Source organism: Artemia franciscana, chromosome 9 (assembly GCF_032884065.1).
Source record: "Artemia franciscana chromosome 9, ASM3288406v1, whole genome shotgun sequence".
Lineage (NCBI taxonomy): Eukaryota > Metazoa > Arthropoda > Branchiopoda > Anostraca > Artemiidae > Artemia > Artemia franciscana.
The window spans coordinates 1,577,515-1,601,202 of NC_088871.1; the positions used below are offsets into that span (position 1 = coordinate 1,577,515).

General features: G+C 35.7%; 1 protein-coding gene across 2 annotated transcripts in view; it reads left to right on the forward strand.

The window, feature by feature from the left end:
• Nucleotides 1-19,018, forward strand: part of LOC136030867 (uncharacterized) — a 33,743-nt gene extending 14,725 nt beyond the window's left edge. For both annotated transcript variants that reach the window (XM_065709928.1, XM_065709929.1), the window contains 4 exons: nucleotides 2,454-2,591; nucleotides 6,711-6,918; nucleotides 16,683-17,297; nucleotides 18,715-19,018. In XM_065709928.1, the coding sequence (XP_065566000.1) occupies nucleotides 2,470-2,591; nucleotides 6,711-6,918; nucleotides 16,683-17,297; nucleotides 18,715-18,897 (1,128 nt within the window). In that variant the 5' untranslated portion in view covers nucleotides 2,454-2,469 and the 3' untranslated portion in view covers nucleotides 18,898-19,018. The remainder of the gene's footprint in view (nucleotides 1-2,453; nucleotides 2,592-6,710; nucleotides 6,919-16,682; nucleotides 17,298-18,714) is intronic.
• Nucleotides 19,019-23,688: the final 4,670 nt, after the last annotated feature.

Consider the following 23,688-nt stretch of genomic DNA (forward strand, 5'->3'; position numbering starts at 1 on the left):
TCAGTTTATCTGGACAATGGGGTGTGCAGAAGAATTGCCACTTCATGCGTGAACCAAAATGAACGTCCAAGGCTGCTTCAATGAATGACTTACATTTTTTTAAAAGTGGGGCCCTGCCACTGGTAAATAATCCACTGCTAAAAGAAGTGGAATTAACATTATGGCCACGAGTACGTATGTCCTCAATTCTGCCTATACTCTCGATAACGGATTTGCATGATGTCTTGCACATTCAGCAAAATAAGAGGTGAATAAATTTGGGAATGCCATCATACAGTGCTGGCTGCTCAAAAATAAATACAATTTTGCTGTAAATTAAGAGGGGAATTCTTTGGATCTGCATTTACGCTAGAAAAGGCTATAACCATATTTTTTTACTGGTATCATATTTTTCACTCTGATTAGAGTTTGGATTAGGCATGAATAAGTTAGTTGGAATTAGTTTTGATGGAGTAGAAAGTACAGTTTGTACAAGGGCGCTCATGAAGAGATGCGAAAGCAGTACTCACTTGTCATTTACATGCATTGTGCTTCGCATTTTTTAAACCTTGTCCTGGTGAAGGCCTCCATATTGAATTTAATTCAAATATTATATAAACACTTACAAAATTTTGTCGTCGCAAATGGACTGAGCTATTATCTTCTGCTCTACCACATTAAAAAAAAAACAAATGCTCTTTCGCTTTTGTGACATATGGTGGGTTGAAAGCCATGATAGTATTGCCACTTTCGTGGAGCTTTTCTCTGTTCTTGTTGGAGTACTTGAGAGATTTGTAGACAACCGGTCTGATTCAGATCTAATGGTGAAAGCCAACTTCTTCGTAGCAGCCATTATCTAGTTCAGCTTCATTTCCTCTCTGATTCTTTGGAAATATTTAATTCGGTTCTTTCAACTTCTGTTTCTCTGTAAAAGGAAAATTTAAATCTACTTACGTACTGTGGACGTCTATGCTAGTCTATATTAAAAGAGCTAGTAGAGGCGAATTTTCCTTATTTTTATGGAAAAACAATCCAGACAGATCAAAGTTTGGAGACACCCGCCACTGCACCTAGACGCCAACTTCGGTGATTTTCTTCTTCAGACGTTTCTCTTTTTTTACAAAGACTTTTTCTTTTCCCCATACCTCAAGCAGCTATGTGAAGAACTTGATATGAGATTTCTTAACCACTGAGCTACAGCATTTCAAATCTGATTTCTCTTCCCTTGTTTTATTGTTGATGCTGTGTTAGCCTAGGTTGCGACAAAACTGCAAAACTTTAAGTAGCTCTGTTTCTCTGAGTCTAGCCTCCTTTCTAGAGTAACTGTCTGGCAAGTCAAATGGATGTCTATAGGCGAGCCACATCATCCCAATAAAGTTTCTGAAACTCTTGGTGCGTGCAAAAACTACATTTTTCCAACCCTGCATTCACTCTTGATTGTATTCTCCCTGTTATAGCGACTTCGGCAGAGCGTTCATTTAGCATGCTAAAGCGGCTTAAAACATACATCCGAAATTAGACAGGAGAGGACAGCGTGAATGGTCTTTCACACATGTCTATCAATTGCAATGTCAAGAGGGATACTGACAATGTTTGAAGTGGCTTTGGAAAGAAATCAAACGGATTTACAGTACTTATGTTGTTCTGTATCTGATTAAAAAATTAGCAAGATTAGAGCTCTTCAGTTTGGTTAATTGAACTCATTATTATGTGTTTCTCTAGTAATATAGTAATAAATAAGCTGAAAAAGGTGACTATGACAGTAATATACTTAGTTGCTGGTAAGTGTCTGACTTCCGGTAGTTTTTAACTGGTGGGCACTCCCCGAACGGAAATCCTAAATACGCCATTGGCCCCTTCCAAGGATTAAACTACAGCCCCTTTGCTCTTATATAAAAAAAAAAATGTCGTATTATGCAGCAACATATAATCCCGTCATATCCATGAAAACGTCCTATCCATGGTAACTTTTCTAATGTTTTCCAAAATATTAGTTTTCAGAGTAGATTGATTCGTCTGCTTGGATCTACCACAAGATTCGGAAAAAAAATTCTAGAAATATGCCATATTGCCATAAAATATCAGTAACGTTTTGTGCTTTTTATTGGTAATTCACACTATAGGGTTGTCGTCTCTGGCATTCAGCGCTCTTCTAGTATTATGTACTTGTGAAAATTTAAGGAGGAGGGGATATTGATTTGAAGATATCACTTGCAGTTGAGGTCTAGACCTTAAAGAAGTGTTTTTTTTATACTTAATATTTCATGTGTTTATGCTTTTCAATATCTTTTCCTTCAAGTACTCATGAATACTCATACACACTTTTTGAGAGATCATTTTATTGCTGTCATCCCCCTAGTAAGTATTTCTTGAAGTGTTGATTTTGTTTATGACCTGCTGAACCATATCCAAGAAAAAGTTGTTTTTTTTTCATTCATTTTTTTCTTCATCAACTGAATTTTCCCTTTATATAGCCTTCATACTTTAACCATGAACTGGCTTCATAGACCTGGTAGGAAAGCAGCAAAGAAGGAAGAAGAACGGAGACAACAGGAATTTTTCAGTAAATTTTCAAAGAATAATGAAGACACCTCACAGGACAAGTTAAACTCGTAAGATCCATTTTTCAGTTTTGTTTTATTTAGCTTTATTCTTTTAATGATCATTCTTAGCAACATAGCCAAGTCCATGTCATGCATAGAAACACTGTATCTTGAAGAACAAGACGAGATAGAGAGAAAGTGAAGGCTGGTATGGTTCAAGCATAACCTGGATGGTAAGTTTATGCATTTCTGATAAAGGTAAAAGGTCTAAAGCAGGGGTGAACCCAGGGATAAATTTGGGGAAAGGACGGATAATTTGACTCAGGGATGTTAGTACTGGTTAAAAGGGATAAACAAAGTTTTTAGAATATAAGATACATTTTTTATTGAGACAACACTGTAAATATGTAATTATAAAATAAAATGAAGCTGCCTTTTTTGTTGAAGGCTATTTTATCCGAAACGTCTTCTGCAATGACTGGAACATCCCTGTTTATGGACAATAAGGCAAATCCTGTGTATGGATAATGAGGCGCTTCTGGTGTAAGATTTCACTTTTCTCAGGGTACAAAAAGAACATTTGCAAGTAGCCGTAGTGACTAGAATCGCTGCACCAATCTTTAAATATTGATATAGAGTGGGGGAAATGTTCTTATCGTCTTCATTTAAGCACGGTGTGAGATATTTATTGCCACATTTCCTGACTCTATCCAAATTCTTCTATCACGGAGCTAACTCAACTTGCAAACCTCCCCTATAGCTGTCTGCATCAAGACACCAAAAATTGGTCAGATTATATGATATGTCCTTTGTTTTTCTCATATTGTAGTGACTCTTGCAATTTTCTGTGGCTAAGGAATCGCTGATGCAGCTGCTGCAAAAATCTCATAAATGGGATAAACATAGAAAGTCGGCAACACGTTTGAGGATCATCTGACTTTTTTGCGTAATTGTCCCTTGCGTCTGTTTTGGAGCTCTACTGGGCACTCTAATGGGGATTTCAGAATCTTACCACGGTTCAGTTACTTCAGTAAAATCTATCTTCACTCCTCTCACTCATGTCTCTAACTTTGCATTTAAAATTATTAGCGTCTTTGTGAAAATATGCGAAATCTAAAGTTTCTGATTGCAAAAATGTCGACCAACTGTGTGTCATACTAAAAACTTTACTGACACTAAACTACAACCTACAAACCTACCAAACTACAACAAAACTGCGTCTCTCAATAGAAGATAACAAAGAATATGATTTGCTTGAAGATTGAGGGTTTGAATCAGGATGTTCTTGAATGTCCCTCATAGCCTTACAGATACAAATGAATATCTCTTTAAGCAACATGATTGCTTCTAAGTTCTCCACCCATCTAGTCTTGCAAAGTTGGTTCCAATCTTGTTTTTTTGGTCCTTGTGATTGGAGTAATTTTTTGAACAATTTGTTTGAAAATCACAGAGCGTTTAGGTGAAATTCTAAAGAAATTAATAACTTCCTTCATAGTTCCTAGACAGTTATTGAACGAATGAAACGGGACTGTGTGGTTAAGGAGTGACTTGCACTCTGAACATAGACTCCATGGGTAAAACTTCCGCCGGCTATAGCAGCACAACCTTGAAACTGGCCGCTCAGATGAAGCTCCATCATAATCATACCCACTTAAGTAATTTAAACTGATTCCCTTTTCACCTAGGGTTTTCACAGGGACTTTAGCTAATGTTGACCCTCTCGTATCACTACAGAGACAAACTTTAAAAAATCTTGACGTAAGATATATTTACCGTCATTATCTTTACACACCAACCTTGCACCGAAAGTAAACTGCTCTACTCCAGAAATATTGGATGTTTCCTCGGCGACAACACTAAAACTTTATGCTTCATTTTTTTTTTTTTTTTTTTTTTGACTAATTGGAATTGGATTAATTCACTGCATGTTTCAATTATGTCATCTCTTCTTTTTCTTCTTTAGAGATCACTTGGACTCCATCATTCGGTGTCCTTCTGGCTTCAAATCTGGTTGATTCTCCTCCATTGTCATGAGTTTATATTCTGCCAAGGGAAAAGAAAACTAATTTGGCTTTTTCATAAGGGCCAAAAAAAGGAAGCATGGGGTCCTGCCCTACGCTTTATTTAAAAGTAAACTCGGCAGGTATCCCTATGGCTCTTGTGACAGGACCCCTTTTTCTGCTTGTCGACCCTTCTTCTTACAATTACAATTGCTTCTTTTATGAAATATCGATGCTTCGGAAGAAGAAAATGATCCTCTTGAAGATCCATCTCTCTTCTTGGGCTGGAAAGTCTACTTCTAGCAATAGCTTAATATTTTCCTGCAGCCCCAACTTCTTGGTTGTTCTTTTCAGCTCAGAGGAGATTGTTGCTGACTTTGGGGATTCAAATAGAAGATGATAAATTTTAAACACGATGCAATTAAACTACAACTTATGACATGTGCCTTTACTGCTTCATGCCCGCCATCTATGTGATAGTGTAAAAGGGCCCGAGATTGCCGTCATTGTTACATATCTCCTCTAAAGACAACGGGCCTTGATCTCTATGTCCTCTGCGTGGAAGTTTCTGACGTCCATATAAAATATTGGTTTTATTTTGGGGATTATTTTTTTGTGGTTTTCACCAATTTGGAAGTTTTCTACCAAGATCAACCTGGGCTGCTACATCATGTTTTTTTTCCTTTCATAAAAGAACATAAAATTCGGAGCCTTAATAAAAAAATTGTTTGTGTTAATTAGCCTATTCATGAGAATGGAAAATACTCCTTTTATTTTTTTCCCTGAGAAAAGGATTCCCTTACTAGATACCCGAGTTTTAAATGACTTCCCTTTCCTACTACATTATTTTCATTAAAAAAAACAGCAATATTTAGAATAATCTCCTTGCTTAAATTCAGGATAACACACCAAAGGAAATTCAGCTAACCACTGTCTTTGGAATTTCAGGTTTCTTTGACCATTAGAAAATTTGTGCACCTCGTAACGATTCCAGACATTTTTGAGCAAAGTATATTTCACTCCATTGGATAAAACTAATACTCTGTCATTATAAAGACCTATACCAAAAGTATTGCTGGTCTATCCATTAGCTCCAATTCCAGCTGCTTCAACAGAACTGTAAGAATATGATATACCCGCCTTGCTGCTGGGATCATAACAAGACGTAGGTTCGGGCTGTAAGGGTGAAAGTTCACTATCCACTTGTTGATCAGTCTTATTGTCACTATTCACTTGGCTCCAGCTATCAACCAACTGTTTCCTTCTGAAAAAGTCGATAATTGTTGATTTTCGTTTTGACATAATGGAAGACTAATTAACAAACAGTGGCGTAAACATCTATATAAACACTGAAAAAGCACGCGCGTGATTTTAAATGAAATTCAATGATCTTAGGAGGTTATAACAGCACAGGGCTTACTTGGTGGTAGTTTGGCATTGTTCCCAACTGCATTTTCATAAAACGAAAATTCGCGTGTGAAGATCGTCACACATTACCTACTTGTTGTACATATATTACTCTGTATCAATTGGATTAAAACCCATAACGAATGCTGTCAGTTTTTAAGACAGTTTCGTTTGAGATCTTGTTTTATAAAATAAATTAATTATTCGATTTTTTTTTATCCTCGTCACAATAAGATTTATGACGTACATTATCTTTTCGATTCAGTCGAGAGCTATAAGAATGTCCACCCTATTGGACAAAATTCCCAAATTTTGGGGAGGGGGGTGTATTTCCATTATCCCCCCGGGTTTCCCCCCGGTCTAAAGCGGGAAGAAACTTCAAATTTTTGGTTTGTAAACTTAAAGGTACATTATTAATGTTGCAAGGTTCCCCCAAAAAATTTTCAAAGAATCTTTTTCCTAGAAAAACAAAAAATCTAGTATGATTTCAAAAGGAAAATGTTAAATATTATTTTTTGAGCTTCAATGGTGGAGCTTCAGCAATTTTGTATTCATCTTGTTTGTTTGTCCATGTTTGGTCCACTGCTTACCCAGCACTAATTTTCTTTTCCAATTTTTCTTTTCTAGTTTTGTGGTACCGTTTATTCATTTATTCTTTTAACTTTTTGTCATGTTATGACATAAGTTATGTGAGTTGTTCCTGCCCCCAACAATCACGAGCTCAACTTTCCGTTGGGATTGTTGTACCGTGTTGAGTTAAGTAAATAAATCCATTCTATAGGTCTTTGAGGCTACTAAATCCGGATGTTCAGCTGCCGCCTAAAAATGAAGGGCCTTCCTTTTTAAATAGCTCTATGGCCGAGCTTATTTACTATACATATGGCGTGAAAAGCTCTGCTTCTGCCTGTGTGCAGATGGACAGGAATCCCGTTTCAACTAGCATCGATAGTGTTGTAAAATTATCATTACCGGATATACTTTTTGAACAGGTAATACAATTTTCCCCTATATTATAAATTCTTGCTTCGGTATCAATGGTTTCGATATCAAAGATGGTATCGATGGTATTGATACCTTCCAAGATGCTATCGTAACACCGCTATTGTATCAAGATATGGTGGGACCAATATATTTTCATCTTTCGAGTTTTTAACTACGAAGCAGAAAAAAAAATGCGGTTTTACTTTTAGGCTCTTTCCACAATTTAATCCGTCTATTCTACTAGAAAGTGTGATTTTATTGTGCTATTCTCGCTTTTTCTGCTTTCGTTATTTTACTCCATTTGTGTTGTCATGTAATGGGTCAGAAATAAGTTATAAATATTATTAGATATTAGAACTTCTTTTATGGGCTTGATATAAGTCCCAGTTTTAATGTTATTCAAAATCGAATAATTAAAAAGCACAAATTGAGGGCCATTCCCCAAAATCTAGGGTTTCTTATGTAAAAGTAGGGTCTAAAAATTTACTAAACTCGAAAAGTAATTAAAGCTGAAGTTTTGAAAAAACTTGTACACTATAAAATTTATTTAGTTTTTTTTTATAATGACCTTGAAAATACAAGGTTTATCTAATTTTAAGGTATCTATCAAAAGCTATTAGCATATGTGCATTTGCATTGTTTCAGAAAAGGAGGGAAACATCCTGAAAATATGGTCAAATCCAGTTTAGAAGGATATAGTTTATCTTTATCCTTCTTTATCCTTCAAATCTTTATCCTTTATCTTTATCTTTTATCTTTATCTTTTTATCTTTTATCTTTATCTTTTATATCTTTTTATCTTTATCTTTTATCCTTTATCTTTATCCTTCAAAACCATCGAATTTGAATGCACAATAAGAATTTTGAAGCCTCTTACTAACAAATCCAAAATATCAGGTTTTTTCGTGACCTCGTGGCGTTTTTTCACCAGGACTGATTGTACTGAACCAATGTTAGTGGAATTGCACGCGAGGGCTCATTCAAACTGACCTCATAAGTTCTAGTGCCCTTCTTGAGTACCAAAAGTGAGCCAAAGATAAGTAGCCCCCCTCCGGCGTGACAGTTTTCGTCCGTGTGCTCCATCATAGCCAAAAATGGTTTTACAAAATTTGTCGGGACTTTATGGTTTCAAATTAATTTATTTATTTCGTTTTAATTTATTAATTTTTTATTTCTAATTAATTAGTTTGTTTATTTATTTATTTTAGATTAATTATTAATTTATTTATTTTATAATTAATTAAAATCAATTTCAAATTAATTTTAAAAGACATGTTGGTTTCTTACATGTTGTTTAACCCAGGATTCTACGGGTATTAAGGCCAAGCGTATTTAAGATTTTTCAAAAGAACTTTTGAAAAACAAAACACGAACTTAACAGAAAGGTAACTTTATAGAAAAGAAACTTTAACGAGCAGAAATTGCTACAAACGGTGGGAAGGAATAGGGAGGTTTTGATTCCTACTCGTGTTAATTTCTGCTCGTTTTGAGTTTGACTCGGTTATATATTATAATTTCTGTTCGTTTTGGGTTTCATTTATTTACCGGTGCAGATTTGTGGTGTTTTACGCTTGGTAGATTATTTGACTATTATTTTCTTTGCACATTTTTGTTTTAATGGAGCTCTTTACTTTTCTTTGAAAAAGTAATTTTGTAGAATAGGTTTTTTTTAAACTAATTTCTTTTTGTTTTATATTTGACATAGTTTTCTCAGGGAAAAAGAAGATGATAGTTTAAATCTTTTCGGTTTTCTTTAAGAATTCATAATTTGGCCTGATATTTGAATGCTGGTGAAAATTTTTCAACAATTTCTAACAACTTACACCCTTTTAAAAATCTGGACACAAATGGTAGTGTTTAATTTAGTTTTATACCTCTTTAATTGACCTGAAAAATAAAACTTGATATCATTCGTAAACTAAACTATCTCTGCTCTTTGACAGCATGGATAAACTTGCACTCTTTTGATTTAGTAAAATTTTAAGAGCAGAAATATTAATAGATGTAGCCCTGAAAGTTTGAACATAGCATCCTCAGTCGCTCATGGGAAGAGCTCAGACATGGAAAGAGCTCATGGCAAGCTCAGACATGCTGAGCTGTCTTATTGGCAATCAGCATACACAGAGTGCTTTTTGATTCAATCTTAAAGCAACATTTATTTTTAAACATAATGGACAAACTGCATAACCTAGGGGGGGGGGCTGACCTACGCAATAGCCCTATAGATATAGTTACAAGATCGTTCAGCTATGCTGAACAAAATGCTTATCTTAAATTTTGATTGGAATTGCCAGTAAATTATGAGCTAAAGAAGAGCACTGATTGCCCTCCCAATCAATTTTGACTCTTTAAATGGGTACTAGAACTTTGAATTTCCAATTAAATTAGCTCCTTTAAAATGTCAATGATATGACTAGCCATGATAGCTCAGCGCTGCTTATTATATTGCTTATATGCCCTTTAATTATTGCATATGTGTAGTTTTTTCGTTTAATTGAACTCCCCCTAAACGTTGTATTAAAATTTAATTGAACCGTAGAAGTAGTACCAAAAGTATACACATAGTGTCTTCTAGATAGTTCAAAATCTGTCACGACTTACCTTGAAAGACCTAACTTAAACATAAGCTGTTGTTGTTATATTGTTTTTTCACCTTATCGACAGTCTACAAGATCATACCTCGTTTTAATTTAGTTCAGCATGAGCCTCAATATTCCTTGAAAGCTTCATCCTAATACCCTTTGTTTGTCTAGTAGCAATAGTTGTAGTAGCAGCAGTAGCATTAGTTAATAGCAGTATGTGCATATCGCCTTTTTTTAAAACATTCCCTTCAACACACGATGAAATTTTTAACTTAATACCATCAACCGGTCCTGAAGTATTGCTGATACGTCCTCTTGACAACCTATACGGACATAGTGTGTTTCGACTTATTTCAATACAGACACAGTATTGCCACAATATTTGCCTTAATACACTTAAATGTATTAGTAGTTGTAGCCCCATTAGTTATAGTAGAAGCAGTAGGAGTAGAGTTAATAGTAGTAGTCCTACCTTTAGTAGCAGCAGTAGTAGTAATAATAATAGTAGTCGCAGGAGTAGAAGCAATAGTATGATGCAAATATTGTCTTTTGATTTTTAGATTAGATTTTTTTTAGATTAGGTTAATTTATTTCAAAAACATGTTATACAAAACATTTTGTTGCACCTGCTAATTTCAAGCCCCGAGGGGCTTGAAATTAGTTCAACATCCCCCACAACAACTGTTGTAAGTTTTAATTTCACATATGAAACTGTTCCTAAGATATTGCTAATATGCCCTTTTGACAACCTACATTCGGATGGCAGGTTCTCATCCATACAACAGAAATTCTCAGAAATATTCTCTAAAAATTTCACCTTCATACCCTTAGATATAGTTGTATATTAGTCACAGGAGTAGTATAACTACTAAACTGAATGCAATTAGCCATTGCTATAATATTGTTGATTTGCCTGTTTGATAACCTGTATATTTATATACTTGTTGAAATTTTAATCTTAATACTCTTAACCTTGCAAGTAGTTCCTATAGAAGTAGCAGTTGGATCAATAGTAATAGCAGTAATAAAACTAGTAAATGTTGCAGTAGCACTAGAATTAGTAGTAGTGTGCACATATTGCCTTTTGGTCAATTGATCTTCCCCTTTATGTATTCTCTGAGAGTTTCCACTTAATGCGCAAATCAATTCTTAATATACGCTATTTTGATAATCTAAATACTCTTTCTTTTTCAGTTCAAATTTGCCATCAATATTCTCTCAAATTCTACCTTCATAGACTTATTAGCCTAAATATTACTATTGTCACAGTAGTTTTCGTGATAGTAAAAGTAGTTGCACTGTTAGTGTTGTATCAGTAGTAGTAGTAGCAGCAGCAGCAGCAGCAGTATTAATAGCGGTATTAGCATGTACATGTTGCCTTTTGGTCAGTTGAACATCGCTTACATGATGGTCTGGGAGTTTCACCTTGACACGTTAAACTGTTCGAAAAAATATTGCTGATGTGTGCTTTTAACACCCTTTTGACGCCCTTTTCACCTTAATACGCTAAGCTTTACAATTTGTTGCAAATGAAGTAGTTGATGGAGTAGTTTAGTAACAGTAGTAGCATAAGTAAAAGTAGCAGTGGTATTAGCGTTAGTAGTGACATGCATAAATTACCTTTCTGTCATTTGATCTTCCCCTTTAAGTATTCTGCGAAAGTTTCAAGTTAATACCCAAATCAGTTCTTGAGATACGCCTTTTTGACAATCTGCATGTGCATAGTCTGTTTTGATTTAGTTCAAATTCCCCCTCAATATTCTGTCAAATTTTTACTTTCATACGTGTAGCCTCAATTGTACTAGTATCATAGTAATCGTTTGTAGTAGTAGGAACAGCAGTAGCAGCAATAGTATATAATTATTAGTAGTAACAGTAGTAGCTGCAGTATTAATAGCAGTAGTAGCAGGTATATTTTACCTTTTGGTCAACTGAACATCCCACTCATGATGCCCCTGAGGCATCATGAGGCATCTTTATATGATAATTCATTCCAAAAATATTGCTGATAATCCCGTATCAGCGATCTGTATACATATAGTATGTTTTGATTTAGTTCAATTTTTCTCGAATATTCTATTCAATATCCTCAGCCTTAGCAGTTCTTGCAACAGAAGTAGCAGTTTTAGTCATAGTAGTTGTAGTAGTAATAGCACTTGTGGTAGCAGTAGAAGCAGCAGTAGCTGTAGTTGTGGTAGCGTGCAAATATTGCCTTTTTGGTCAATTGATCATCTCACTTATCATTCCCAGAAAATTCTAAATTAATATGCTCTGTCATTCCTGAGTTACACCCTTTTGACAACCCGTATACACATAACATGTTACGGTTTAGTTCAGCACTCACCTCAACATTCCCTAACTCATTTTAATGCCCTTTGTAGTTTGGGAAAGTAGAAGTGAAACATGGATACATTTTCACAATAACATATACTATATGTAAACAATGAACAAATGGCATAACTTGCAGCCCTTGCCCTGAGGCCTCGGGGAGGTGAGATCTCCAAACGCATAATTACTGAACCTTTCATCAGTGCTGGAAAAAATCGATGTTTCAAAATTTTGTTTGGATGTTTGTTTCGAAAAATGATGAGCGTGGGGAGGGGTGTCTTAAATCACTTTAACTCTTAATAAGGGCCCTGTAATTCTAATTTAAATCAAATGAAAACCGTCTGAATTTAATACGACCGCTCATTCCATAAAAATCTTACATGTCTCCAGGGCATAACTTAAAGCCCTTGTCCCAGGGCTCTGGGGGGGTATTCCATCCTTGGAGGCATTGTTAAATGTCTTTTTGACTATTTTAAACAAAATTGTCGTGGGTTAAAAGAAGGGTATTTCGGGGGGGGGGCTAGTTGCCCTCCGTCCGTATTAACCCTTGAAAGGGAACTAGAACTTCCAATTTCAACCAAATCAGCCACCTCTAAAGTTTATACAACCATTCCTTCCGTAAGAACCGCAAATGCCCCGCGGCATAACTTCCAATCCTCACTTCCGTGTTCTGGTTGTTTATATAAACCTCAAAACCTCGTTATATAATATTTGGACTATTTTGAATAAAGTTACTGTTTCAAAGTTTCTATTGGTTGTATTTCAGGGAAACACGACGTGTGGGGGGGGGTAGCTGCCCTTTGATCACTTTGACTCTTAAAAAGGACATTAGAAATTCTGATTACCAATTCAAAGAGTCCATCCGAAGTATATACGACCCCCTTTCTATAAAAAACCTTATATTCCCCGGGGCATAACTTACAACTCTTGCCCTGAGAGCTATTGGGTCGGAGTTGTCTCCTTCAAATACATTATTTTCAGATCCTTCAACTACAATGGATTTGATGTCTTTGGGGAAATGATGAGCGTGGGGTAGGGGGCTAGTTGCTCTCAAATCACTTTTGACTCTTAAAAAGAGCACTATAACTTCTAATTTCAAATCAATAAAAACAATAATCATAATCATAATAAAAACATTATAAATAGTAAATATTCCTATGCTCACAGACATCTAGATGGGGTACCGACATATGTACAAGCATAAAACACATTTAAATCCATTTTTCAGCATAAGTCCAGCTTTCCAATATATTTGCCACTCTCCCGACGTACTATCCAATATATTTCCCAACTATCAAATATGTTAGAAAATTTTCCATTATAATGAAAATTTTCCATTATAGTGGAAGAACCGAGCGTGAATACCTTGGTAGAACCTAAGCACATCTATTCCATTTTAATTCAAATTCAATGAGTATAAATTCAAGTATACTAGTAAATTCAAATATACGAATTCAAGTATATACGACCACCCTTTCTATAAAAAACCTTATATGCCCCAAGGCATAACTTACAACTCTTCCCCTAGAGCTGTAGGGTCGGAGTTGTCTTCTTCAAATGCATTATTTCCAGACCCTTCAACTACAATAGATTTGATGTCTTTGGGGAAATGATGAGCGTGGGGGAGGGGGCTAGTTGCTCTCCAATTCCTTTCGACTCTTAAAAAGAGCACCATAACTTCCAATTTCAAATCAATTGAGCCCCATCTGAAGTTTATACGACCACCCATTCCATAAAGACCTTATATAACCCCCAAGGTATGACTTACAACCCTATCCCCAGGTCACTGGGGGCTGTGTTAACCCTATAGGCATTGCTGTATGTTCTTTGGACTATTTTGAGCAAAATTGCTATCTCACAATTTTATTGAAAAGGGGTAGTCGGGGAGGGGGATGCTAGCTGCTCTGTGTCACTTTTGACTCTTAAAAGGGAACTAGAACTTCCAGTTTTCCACCAAATGAGGCTCCTCTAAGGTTTATACAACCATCCCTTTTATAAAAACTTAAATGTCCCTGAGGTATAACTTAACACCATTGCCCCCAGACTCTGTTTGTTTGTTTGGTTGTCTGGGGTTTGTTTCAACTCCAAAAGCCTTGTTACATGATATGTGTACTCTTTTGAATAAAACGGGTCTCTCAATATTTCTATTAGATGCATTTCGGGACAATACAATATGAGTGTGTGTGTGTATGGGCTGCCCTATGATTACTTTGATTCTTAAAAAGGGCACTAGAGCTTCTGATTACCAATCCAATGAGCCCCCCTCCGACGTTTATATGACCACGCTTTCTATGAAAAAAACCTTATATGCCCCCAGGGCATAACTTACAATCCTTGTTCTGAGGACTGTGGGGGATATCATCCTCAAAGGTATAATTTCCGAACCTTCCAACTACGTTGAACAAAATGGCTATCTCAAAGTTTCTTTGGAAGTGTTCGGGAAATGATGGGTGTGCGAGGGGCATTTGCCCTCCGATCGCTTTCGAACAATAAAAGGGACATTATTCCTGTCAATATCCAATCGAATGAGCCATTTTTGAAGTTTTTACGGCAACGCTTTCTATAAAGACCTTATATGGCCCATGGGCAATACTTAAAACCCTTGTAATGAGTTTTTTTTAGGGGGGTGGGGGGGTTGTTATCCTCCTAGCCTTTCAACTACGTCGAAAAAAATGGCTGTTTCGACATACTGATCGGCATTGCTTAGAGAAATGATAGGTGGTGGGGTACTCACCATCCGATCGCTCTGAATATTAAAATGGGCACTAGAACTTCTGATTACCAGTTCAATGAGCCCTTTTTAAAGTTTGTATGACAAAGCTTTCTATAAAAAAAACCATATATGCCCTCAGGCCGTAACTTACAACCCTTGCCCTGAGGGCTGTGGGGGGGTGTCATTCTCAAAGACATAATTTCCTGAATTTTCGACTACGTTGAACAAAATGGCTATCTCAAAATTTTCATTCGATGTGCTCGGGGAAACGATGCGCGTGGGAGGGAGTTCGTTGCCCTCCAATCACTTTCGACTAGCCAACATCGTTCTTTACTTAGTCAATGCTATTTCGCTGCCTATGATAGATCGTCGTTCTTCGCTTTCGCTGAATTCTTTTTTCATCAAACAAGTTGAGTAACTAGTAAGAATTAGAAAGTAAAAATTAAGGAAGTGATGCTGCATTTCCTTATTGGGTTTACCGAGTTAATCCATTGAATACAACAAGTTTATTCTCTCAAAGTAAGAGTATCATTTTAAGTCAACTATCACAAGGGCACCAACAGGAAAATTTTACAGAGGGGTGGGGGCAGACGCCAAAATAGCAATGATGGTTGGGTGATAGTTTATGTGGTTTAGGGCACCTAACTACGAATTTATCTCGAGGACGAATTTGTAATCAATTTGAAATTCTGAGACGCTAATTGATTACAAGCATCGATAACTATATTTCAGGCCTCCAGTTGCAAAAGAAGTAACGCCTTTGTTTGTTTTTTTTTTTTGTTCCTAGCACCTCGATTTCAGCTTATTCCTAGAAAGTGGTAAGGGTCTAACCTCTGCGGTTTTTACGGAAAGTGTGGACCTTAGGCCGGATTGATGAATATGACTGCGTTTTGGAAAGCTTCGTAGAACTCTTGCTTTTCCTTTTTGGAAAAGCAAGACTCTGGATTTTGCTTTTCCTTGAGTGTGTGAAGGGAAGTGGAGTTTTATAGCCTATGTCAGAGAGAACTATCTGAAGTTATGCAGTCAAGCCTTCGTTTCATCAGATCATTTTTATGCTTTCGAGGGGAGAGCTCCGTTCTAGCAGGCAGGCACCAGTTTCAAGTTGAAGATGGACTAAAATCTATAAGTGTTAAATATATGCGGCAGTTACTCGGCCCCACAGCCAATATATCTTTTATGAGTGACAACTAGAAGAATTTACAGAAATAAAAAGTGGCATTTTCACATGAGCCCGAAAGTGCTGCCATCTGATTTTTCTATCCATTTTGTTCGTGATTTCAGCTGAGTTCATGATTTCAGCAATCGATAGCTCTTGATGAGCTGATCAAAGTATATGTCATCCATTTTTGGTAGAAAAATTCCTTCATGAGATGTACCAGTTTGAAAGTTTAAAGTGGTTGACAACTTCAGTAGTAAGGTACACACTGAAACAAAAAATAGGCCGATACCAATTATGAGACATATAGGAGAGTTTTAAGCAACAGTCGGGTGTTAGCTCATAATCATCTTCGGTAATGAGGGGCTCGTAACTTTTGCTAGTTGATGTAAAAAAAATTTACACATTCGCTTCACAATCAAAATAATGAATGTCTCTAAATAATTTGATAATTATTACCATAGGATTATCTCTCACTTGTTGAAATGCTGAGTAATAATTTTACTCAGGTCATGAAAATTAATCCTTTTCCAGGTATTGCGAAATCTAACCAGCTTCGCAGGGATTAAATTCACTGAAAAAGCTTACTGGTTTGGCAATTAATGATATCCAATTCTAGATAGATTTTTTCACCTTGAACTCCGAATATTACTGTCTCAACTTCTTTTTTTTTCTTTCACATTGACTAGCTTTGTTTCTTGAAAAGTGGAAAAATGAATTAAAGCATAAAAATAAAATGGAGCAAATAATAAAAAAAAAAACAGAAGCAAAAAATGCCACTGCAAAGCAGAAATCAAAGGTATTTTACAATTTCAAGGTGGCGCATGCCCCTTAGATTTGTGTTGGCTTTTAGCTGACTGAAGTGGCTTGATAAAAAATGAAGATCCATAGGTTTAAAAAGATGCACAAACAGATAAATGGTTTTAGAAACTAAATTTTAAGTTATTTTAAGTTTTGATTGGAAAATAGATATATTTGTAGTTGTTTTTTTAGAAAGATTTTGCTCAAGAAGAGGATATCAATAAAGAGGAGAATCCTGTTACCTGTGAGCCATTATTACCAGTAGATCAAAATATTCCACGAAATGAAAGATGCAATGTAAAAAGAGTGGCTTTCTCAGACACTGTCAGATTTGTACAAAGTCCTTCTGATTCATCAGAAATCGAAGCAACGCAGTCGAGCCGAAATGAAAGTTTTGACAACACTGTACCTTTGAACGACATTTCTGCATTATCGAAAGCAATGAAAGAAGCCCAAGTCTGTAGTCCATATAAGTTAAAGGAGACCCAGGATATCGACTTGCGAATGGATGAAGATGAGGAGAATATATTACGACCTATCCTGTTGAACGGTGATGGTGGGAGTCTAGAAGAGTTTACATCGCCCAAGAAAAAGTTTAAATCTGAATCGAACTTTGAGAGGAAGCTTCTTCAAAAGCGTCATTCACAGCAGAAAGAAGTTGATTCGGAGTCTATCATTTATGCTAAGCCATTGATGAGTTTCCACTTAGATTCAGCTGAAGTTTCTGAGCCTTCAGAGAGAGATTGCTTACTACCGACGGAAGGCTCTGATCCTAAGAGTAGTGAGGACGATGTGCTATCACTAGAGGTAAGTAATATTTGCTGTTTAAATGTTTGGTATGGTGGCCATTCACAGTATGATTTTCTTTATTCCTAAATTTAGCTTGTGCTAATTTCGGGAATCAGTTCCAACAAGATCCCTTCACAATTGAGATTTATCAAGCGTCCGTTGAGCTAAACTGAAATTTCAATCCATTTACTTAGTTAAGGCTAAGCAAATAAGAATTTTTTATAGAATTTTAAGATTTGCTAATATCCAGGCCTTATCCAGACAGATAAAAAACTGCCAACACCAATAAATGCTCAGAACTTGATTCTGGTGATGAAGTTAGGCGAAAACGCGATATATATATATATATATATATATATATATATATATATATATATATATATATATATATATATATATATATATATATATATATATATATATATATGTTTGTTACCGTGCATGTCAGACATAGATATAGAAAGTAACTTTTCTTTACAATTAAAAATTGATTTCGTGTGTAAAGCTGATTGAGGGTATCATTTTCATTTTTAAGCTTATACAAGTCGGACTCTTCTATTCCAACAACAACCGTTAAAACATTCCGGTTATCCAATTAGAAATAATTAATAGGTTTTAAGAATTTGGGGTTTTTCCTCTTTTTTGGATATTCATGGGATTGGAGTTTTTCCTCTCTTTTGGACATTCACAAGAGCACATCTGTGATTGTCGACATACACCGGCGAGGGTCTGAATGCTACTATTACTACTACTACTAACCTAACTGCAGGTCTGAATGCACAAGAATATAATGAAATATTTGATCTTTCCCTTACGTATTTGGAGTTTGTTGACATTCACAGGTGGAAGTATATATATTATTATATCTATATAATAATATATATGTAATGGATTATTCTTTATGGTTGATTGTGTTTGGCTATGCTGTTTGACCTATGTGATTGTATGGATGAGTAGGGTTAATGCCTCATTCAAGTGCTGGTCTATATTAATCACTAATTTAGGAAAACAGTCTTCCTTTTCTCCTTCTGTCTCTTTTTTTTTTATGTGTCTGTGCTGTTGCATTGGTGATTTCTCTTTTCATGATATAAATAACTTTACTAAATATGTAAAAATAAAAATAATTTTGATCACAATAAATATTAAATAGCTTTAAATGCCTCAAAGTATGTTTATTGGCGTAAAGCTGAGGTGTAAAGTTGGATTCTTAGAGGTTTAAACTCTCTTTTTTTTTCAAATTGATACAGTGTACAAAAGTGAACAGTTTGAAAAATATGACAAGTTACGTGGGGGATTCTTAAAATATTGATTTGCTTTTTTTTGGGTGGGGGAGGAAGCTGGAATCTAGCTATTTTTGATTAGTTTCTTCTATTAATTATGCTACTAACTTCAACTTTATTTTGTGGTTGATCTCGTAAAAAAAACTATTTTCTAGGTTACAGAAGAATCAGACAACTTGAGTAATCTCTCATCAAGGACATCTGACATTGTGAGTGATATTGTCGATAAAGTGACGGAGAATGACGAGAGACCGTTGACGTATCAAGACTTTGTGATGAAAGATATATTCAAAAGCTTGTTCTATGAACCAGTAAATTCATTTTCCTTTAAGGAATAGGAATTCCATGCGAAGCTTATTATTTGCGAAGCTGTGTTCACCGGCTTCTATTTTTTCCGTTTTTTTTTATTATTTTCTTAGCCTTTATTGGAATTAAAATAATACATTTGTTTAAAACACATTTTTGGATGATCTATTTTACCATAAATAACGTGCAGCAGTTGTTTTTCTAATCCAATCTTAAAGTAATTAAATAAAAAAACACAATTTTCTTTCAAATGAAAGTAAAGAGCGACATTTAAACTTACACTGAATAGAAATTATCCCATATATGAGGGGCTGACCCCCCTTAATACTCACTCTTTACGCTAAAGTTTAGTAGTACTTTACAGCAAGATGTTACCTTTTAAAATATTTAAACCGAAAATTTTGTTATTTAAAGTAAATACGCATCACTAGGTTCTTCCGTGCTTGATGCATTGTGAAAAATAATTTGCTTATCCCATTTCAATTGCCCTTGTACATGAGCAGTCATGTACCCTTATGAAAGGAATCATCTCCTAGGATTAATTCCACGCTAAAAGCAGACCAATAGTTTTTTTTATTTCTTTTTACGAAACTTTTGACTCGACCGTTTGAGTGAACTAAGAAAAATGAATTTCTTGTAGTTCTTCAATTGAAGAAAACCTTTGCACATCTTAAGCCCTTTTTAATGAAAGTAAAACATTGAAGTGCTACTTAGGTAATATCGATTATTTTGATATTTTCCAGACATGCTTTCTGATTTCAATATTTATTCCGATTTATTGAATCGGATTAGCATCACAATTCAGGTCAATGTTACAAGCACTGAAGTCTTATTTTGTGCTTTCTCTCTCAAAACACTTCTTGCAACTATTTTTCCTATCGCTAGCGAAAGAAGCTCTTCATCAGTAGAAAATAAAAAGGAGCCAAATGATATGCAGTCTGAAACCTTGAAAAATTGCTCAAGGCCTTCAATTCCAAGAGTTTCGAGAAAGGCAAAATTATGGTCTATCTTGATAGATTCTTTTTTCAATTTATAAAGCAATCTAGAAGGGGAGGGAGCTTTCTGCCCTTTATTATAATTTGTCCTTTCACTTGTATTTTATGGGGTTTTCTGTTGGGCAGGGAGGCGAAGTAGGGGTACTGCTCCTCCCACCCTTCCCTAGCTACGCCCATGGTTTTTATTAACTACCTGTATCCTAGCTCGTTGAAAAATAAAATGAATACGATAAATGGATGGAGAAAAAGATAACGAGAACTAGATACCAATATTTAGAACACAAGAAAGCGATTATCTTAAAATATTGTTTCCTGTTTTCTACTGTTTCTTTCACATGGTCGTTAGTATTAATTAGGCTTTGTTTGTCAAATACTGATGTGAAATTAAATTAATTTTCGGAGTTTATGTCTGTTTTTGCCATGCTTCTGAGTTTATGAAGCTTATTTCCTTTTATCCCAATAGACCGTACAATTGAGGCGTTCAAAAGCCAAGTCGATGGAATCTGTTTTCTATCTTATTGGGTTTCTAAGCGCAAAAGTATTTGAGTGACTCATACGTTTGTCAACAAATAAAAAAAGTTGCCCCCCCCCCATTAACCTCCTGGTCTTTTCGCCAAACGAAAGTATTTTAAGAGTGCATAAAATAGAGCCATTTGGTAATCATAAAAGTTTCATTTGTTATCTGTGTATCAAAACGCAAGATTTTATTGTTTAAGGCAAATGCGTGTTGACAATCCTTGTTTATTTTCAAGGCATTGTAAAAACAACTTTGTAACATATTGCTCATGTGTTAGAGCATTTATTCTTGGGGTAGTCGGAAAAAAAGTCCAGATTTTTCAGGGGGGTGCTTTCTTGTTTAGTTTTAATTACTTTTTTATCAGTAAGTTCAAGGTATTTCAGTGAGGTTGCTACAAGAAACATAGTTCTGTATATTTTAAACTTTCTCATTTGAATAGCTATTTTAAAATCCAATGTCATATCATGTTTTATCGCGATAGTATCTGAAAAAAAAACGTAACAAGGGACCTTACTACCCTCCAATGACTTCGGACTCATAAAAAAAGGCAGTCGAAATCATAATATCCGTTTAAATGAGTGTCCTTCTTTCTGACCCTTCCGATTAAAACATCCACACTGATTGGATGTGATGGACATTGAGGGTGAAGAAGGATATGGGACGTTTTCCCTCTAGTTATTTTTTGCTCTTGAAAAATGAGTCGCGGTTTTCTTTCGAATGAACCCCCTCCCGATATTCTACAACTTCTGGTTCGAAACAATTAAACCTAGCAAAAAAAAATGTCTGGGCATCTGTAATAGTTTTTTTTTCCATTCACAGAGGAAAAAACTTTCATCCTCACTGGTCCTACACCATACAGTTAACCTTGTGAATGTGAATTTAACCTTGGGAACCTTGTGAATGTCAACAAAAACATAGTCACTTGATGTATGTCCGAAATATTTGTTGAAATTCAACATGTCTATGTTGAATTTGAAACCTTGGGAACCTTGTGAATTTAACCTTGGGAACCTTGTGAATGTCTACAAAAACATAGTCACTTGATGTATGTCCGAAATATTTGTTGAAATTCAACATGTCTATGTTGAATTTGAAACCTTGTGAATTTAACCTTGGGAACCTTGTGAATGTCAACAAAAACATAGTCACTTGATGTATGTCCAAAATATTTGTTGGAATTCAACATGTCTATGTTGAATTTGAAACCTTGAGAACCTTGCGAATTTAACCTTGGAAACCTTGTGAATGTCAACAAAAACATAGTCACTTGATGTATGTCCGAAATATTTGTTGAAATTCAACATGTCTATGTTGAATTTGAAACCTTGTGAATTTAACCTTGGGAACCTTGTGAATGTCAACAAAAACATAGTCACTTGATGTATGTCCGAAATGTTTGTTGAAATTCAACATGTCTATGTTGAATTTGAAACCTTGTGAATGTCAACAAAAACATAGTCACTTGATGTATATCCGAAATATTTGTTGAATAACCTTATTACGGACTTTCACCGGTAAATGTCGACACTCGCCAGGCACAAATGGTGAATGTTGAGCATTTCTGAGATTTATATTTTCTTCTCCGTAATTCAGTCGCCACAGATTTGGTGCAACTCTTTCTGGGAAGAATGACTTAGAACGTAAAACACACAGTATATTTTAACATGGAATGCGGTAACATTTGGACATACGTGGATTGCATCTATGGTAAGGAAATAATGTTATGCCTTTCGATAAATTACCTTCGGATTATCAACGACTGCTAGCTAATTACAATCAACCCTGGGGAAAAAGCTGGAAATCTCGCATCTTGGTAGATAATAGCTTTAGGGTTTTCATACACGGTAAATTTTATAGTATATAATTTGCATCAAAGTCACATCCCTTTATCTGGTAGTTAAGTTAGTTACTCTAGGGAATTATGACGTTCCCAGACTCCTGGAGGAAAATTTGAAAAGAACTTCCAAGGAAAGGTTCAAGATGACACTGGAGAGTTTACAGTTTTTTAATATAGAAGATAGATGGAATAAAAAAAATAAGAATAAATAATTTATGAGGTTGTATAAGATGTCGTAAGGAGGAAAACTTCAAATGCAGCTAGAAATTTTGGCGAAAACGCTCTAAACTTTGTAGAAAAGATGAGGGTATGTAAAAAGAAGTTTTTGATTCACAGATAATATGGATAAAAAGAGGAAAGCAAAAGAGGAAACGTTAAATTATGAACTAACGAGGTGGAGGCAGGGCCGAATTTAAATCTGTGGCACCCCTAGGCCTAAGGGTTTTGGTGCCCCTAGGCGGAAGCAATTTTTTTTACGGGGACACAAAAGATTTACGGGAAATCCCCAGAAATTTGTTGATAGTGGAAGCCCTGAACAGAAGGCAATTAATGAGTGATGGACCAAAAGTATTGCAAGAGAGAGGTGATACCGAGCTCTTATCCACCATTCTTAAGAGACATCTGACAGTTTTGTAAGCGGCTACGGTATTTTTGTGTCGTTTTAAAATCACTCTTTTGCGAACAGGTAGCGCAGCAGCAAGTGCACATGGCACTTTGACGATAAATCATATCGGTCCAGTTTTTATTATGGAAAAAGATCACTCAGTGTTTGTTTGTTTGCACCCCTCGGCATTGTGCGTCTTTAGGCCCGGGTCCTATGCGTAAATCCTGGCCTGGATGGAGTACCTAGACAAAATTTCCGAGGTTTTGGAGCTAGATTCACTTACCTGGGTAGCACTGATAGTGGAGACGGTAGGTGCAGTGAAGATGTAAAAAGTAGAATAGCCAAAACCCGGGGTGATTTTTCACAGCTGTTCAAAGTTTGGAAGAATAGGAAGATAAGTCTGCGAACCAAGATTAGAATATTGGAAGCTACGTTATTAACATCAGTCAAGTATGGTTCTGAAGTGTGGATGCTTCTAGGGACATAGGAGAAATGATGAATGCTTTCGGTAAATTTTTCTATGGACAATATTAGGTACCTGTTGAACTTACTGTATGTCAAACAACAGGCTGAAGGAAAACTGGTTCTGTCTCATTTTCTAAGGCTACAATGAAATAAAGGTTTAAATGGCTAGAACGCCTTTAACGGATGAAGGATGACAGATTGTCATTTTTGGTCATCCATTTGGGGCCAAACGAAAAGCAGGTCGTCCCAGAATACGGAGGGAAGATATTGTAAGGAAGGATTAAAAGAAAATTCGAACTTCATAGGAAGTGGTAAAGAGCGAAGCTTTGAATAGATTGAGGCAGAGGAGAAGCTTGCGCAGCTGTGTCGGCCCCAGGCGGCTTTGTGCAGCAGTGACCTTCGAGG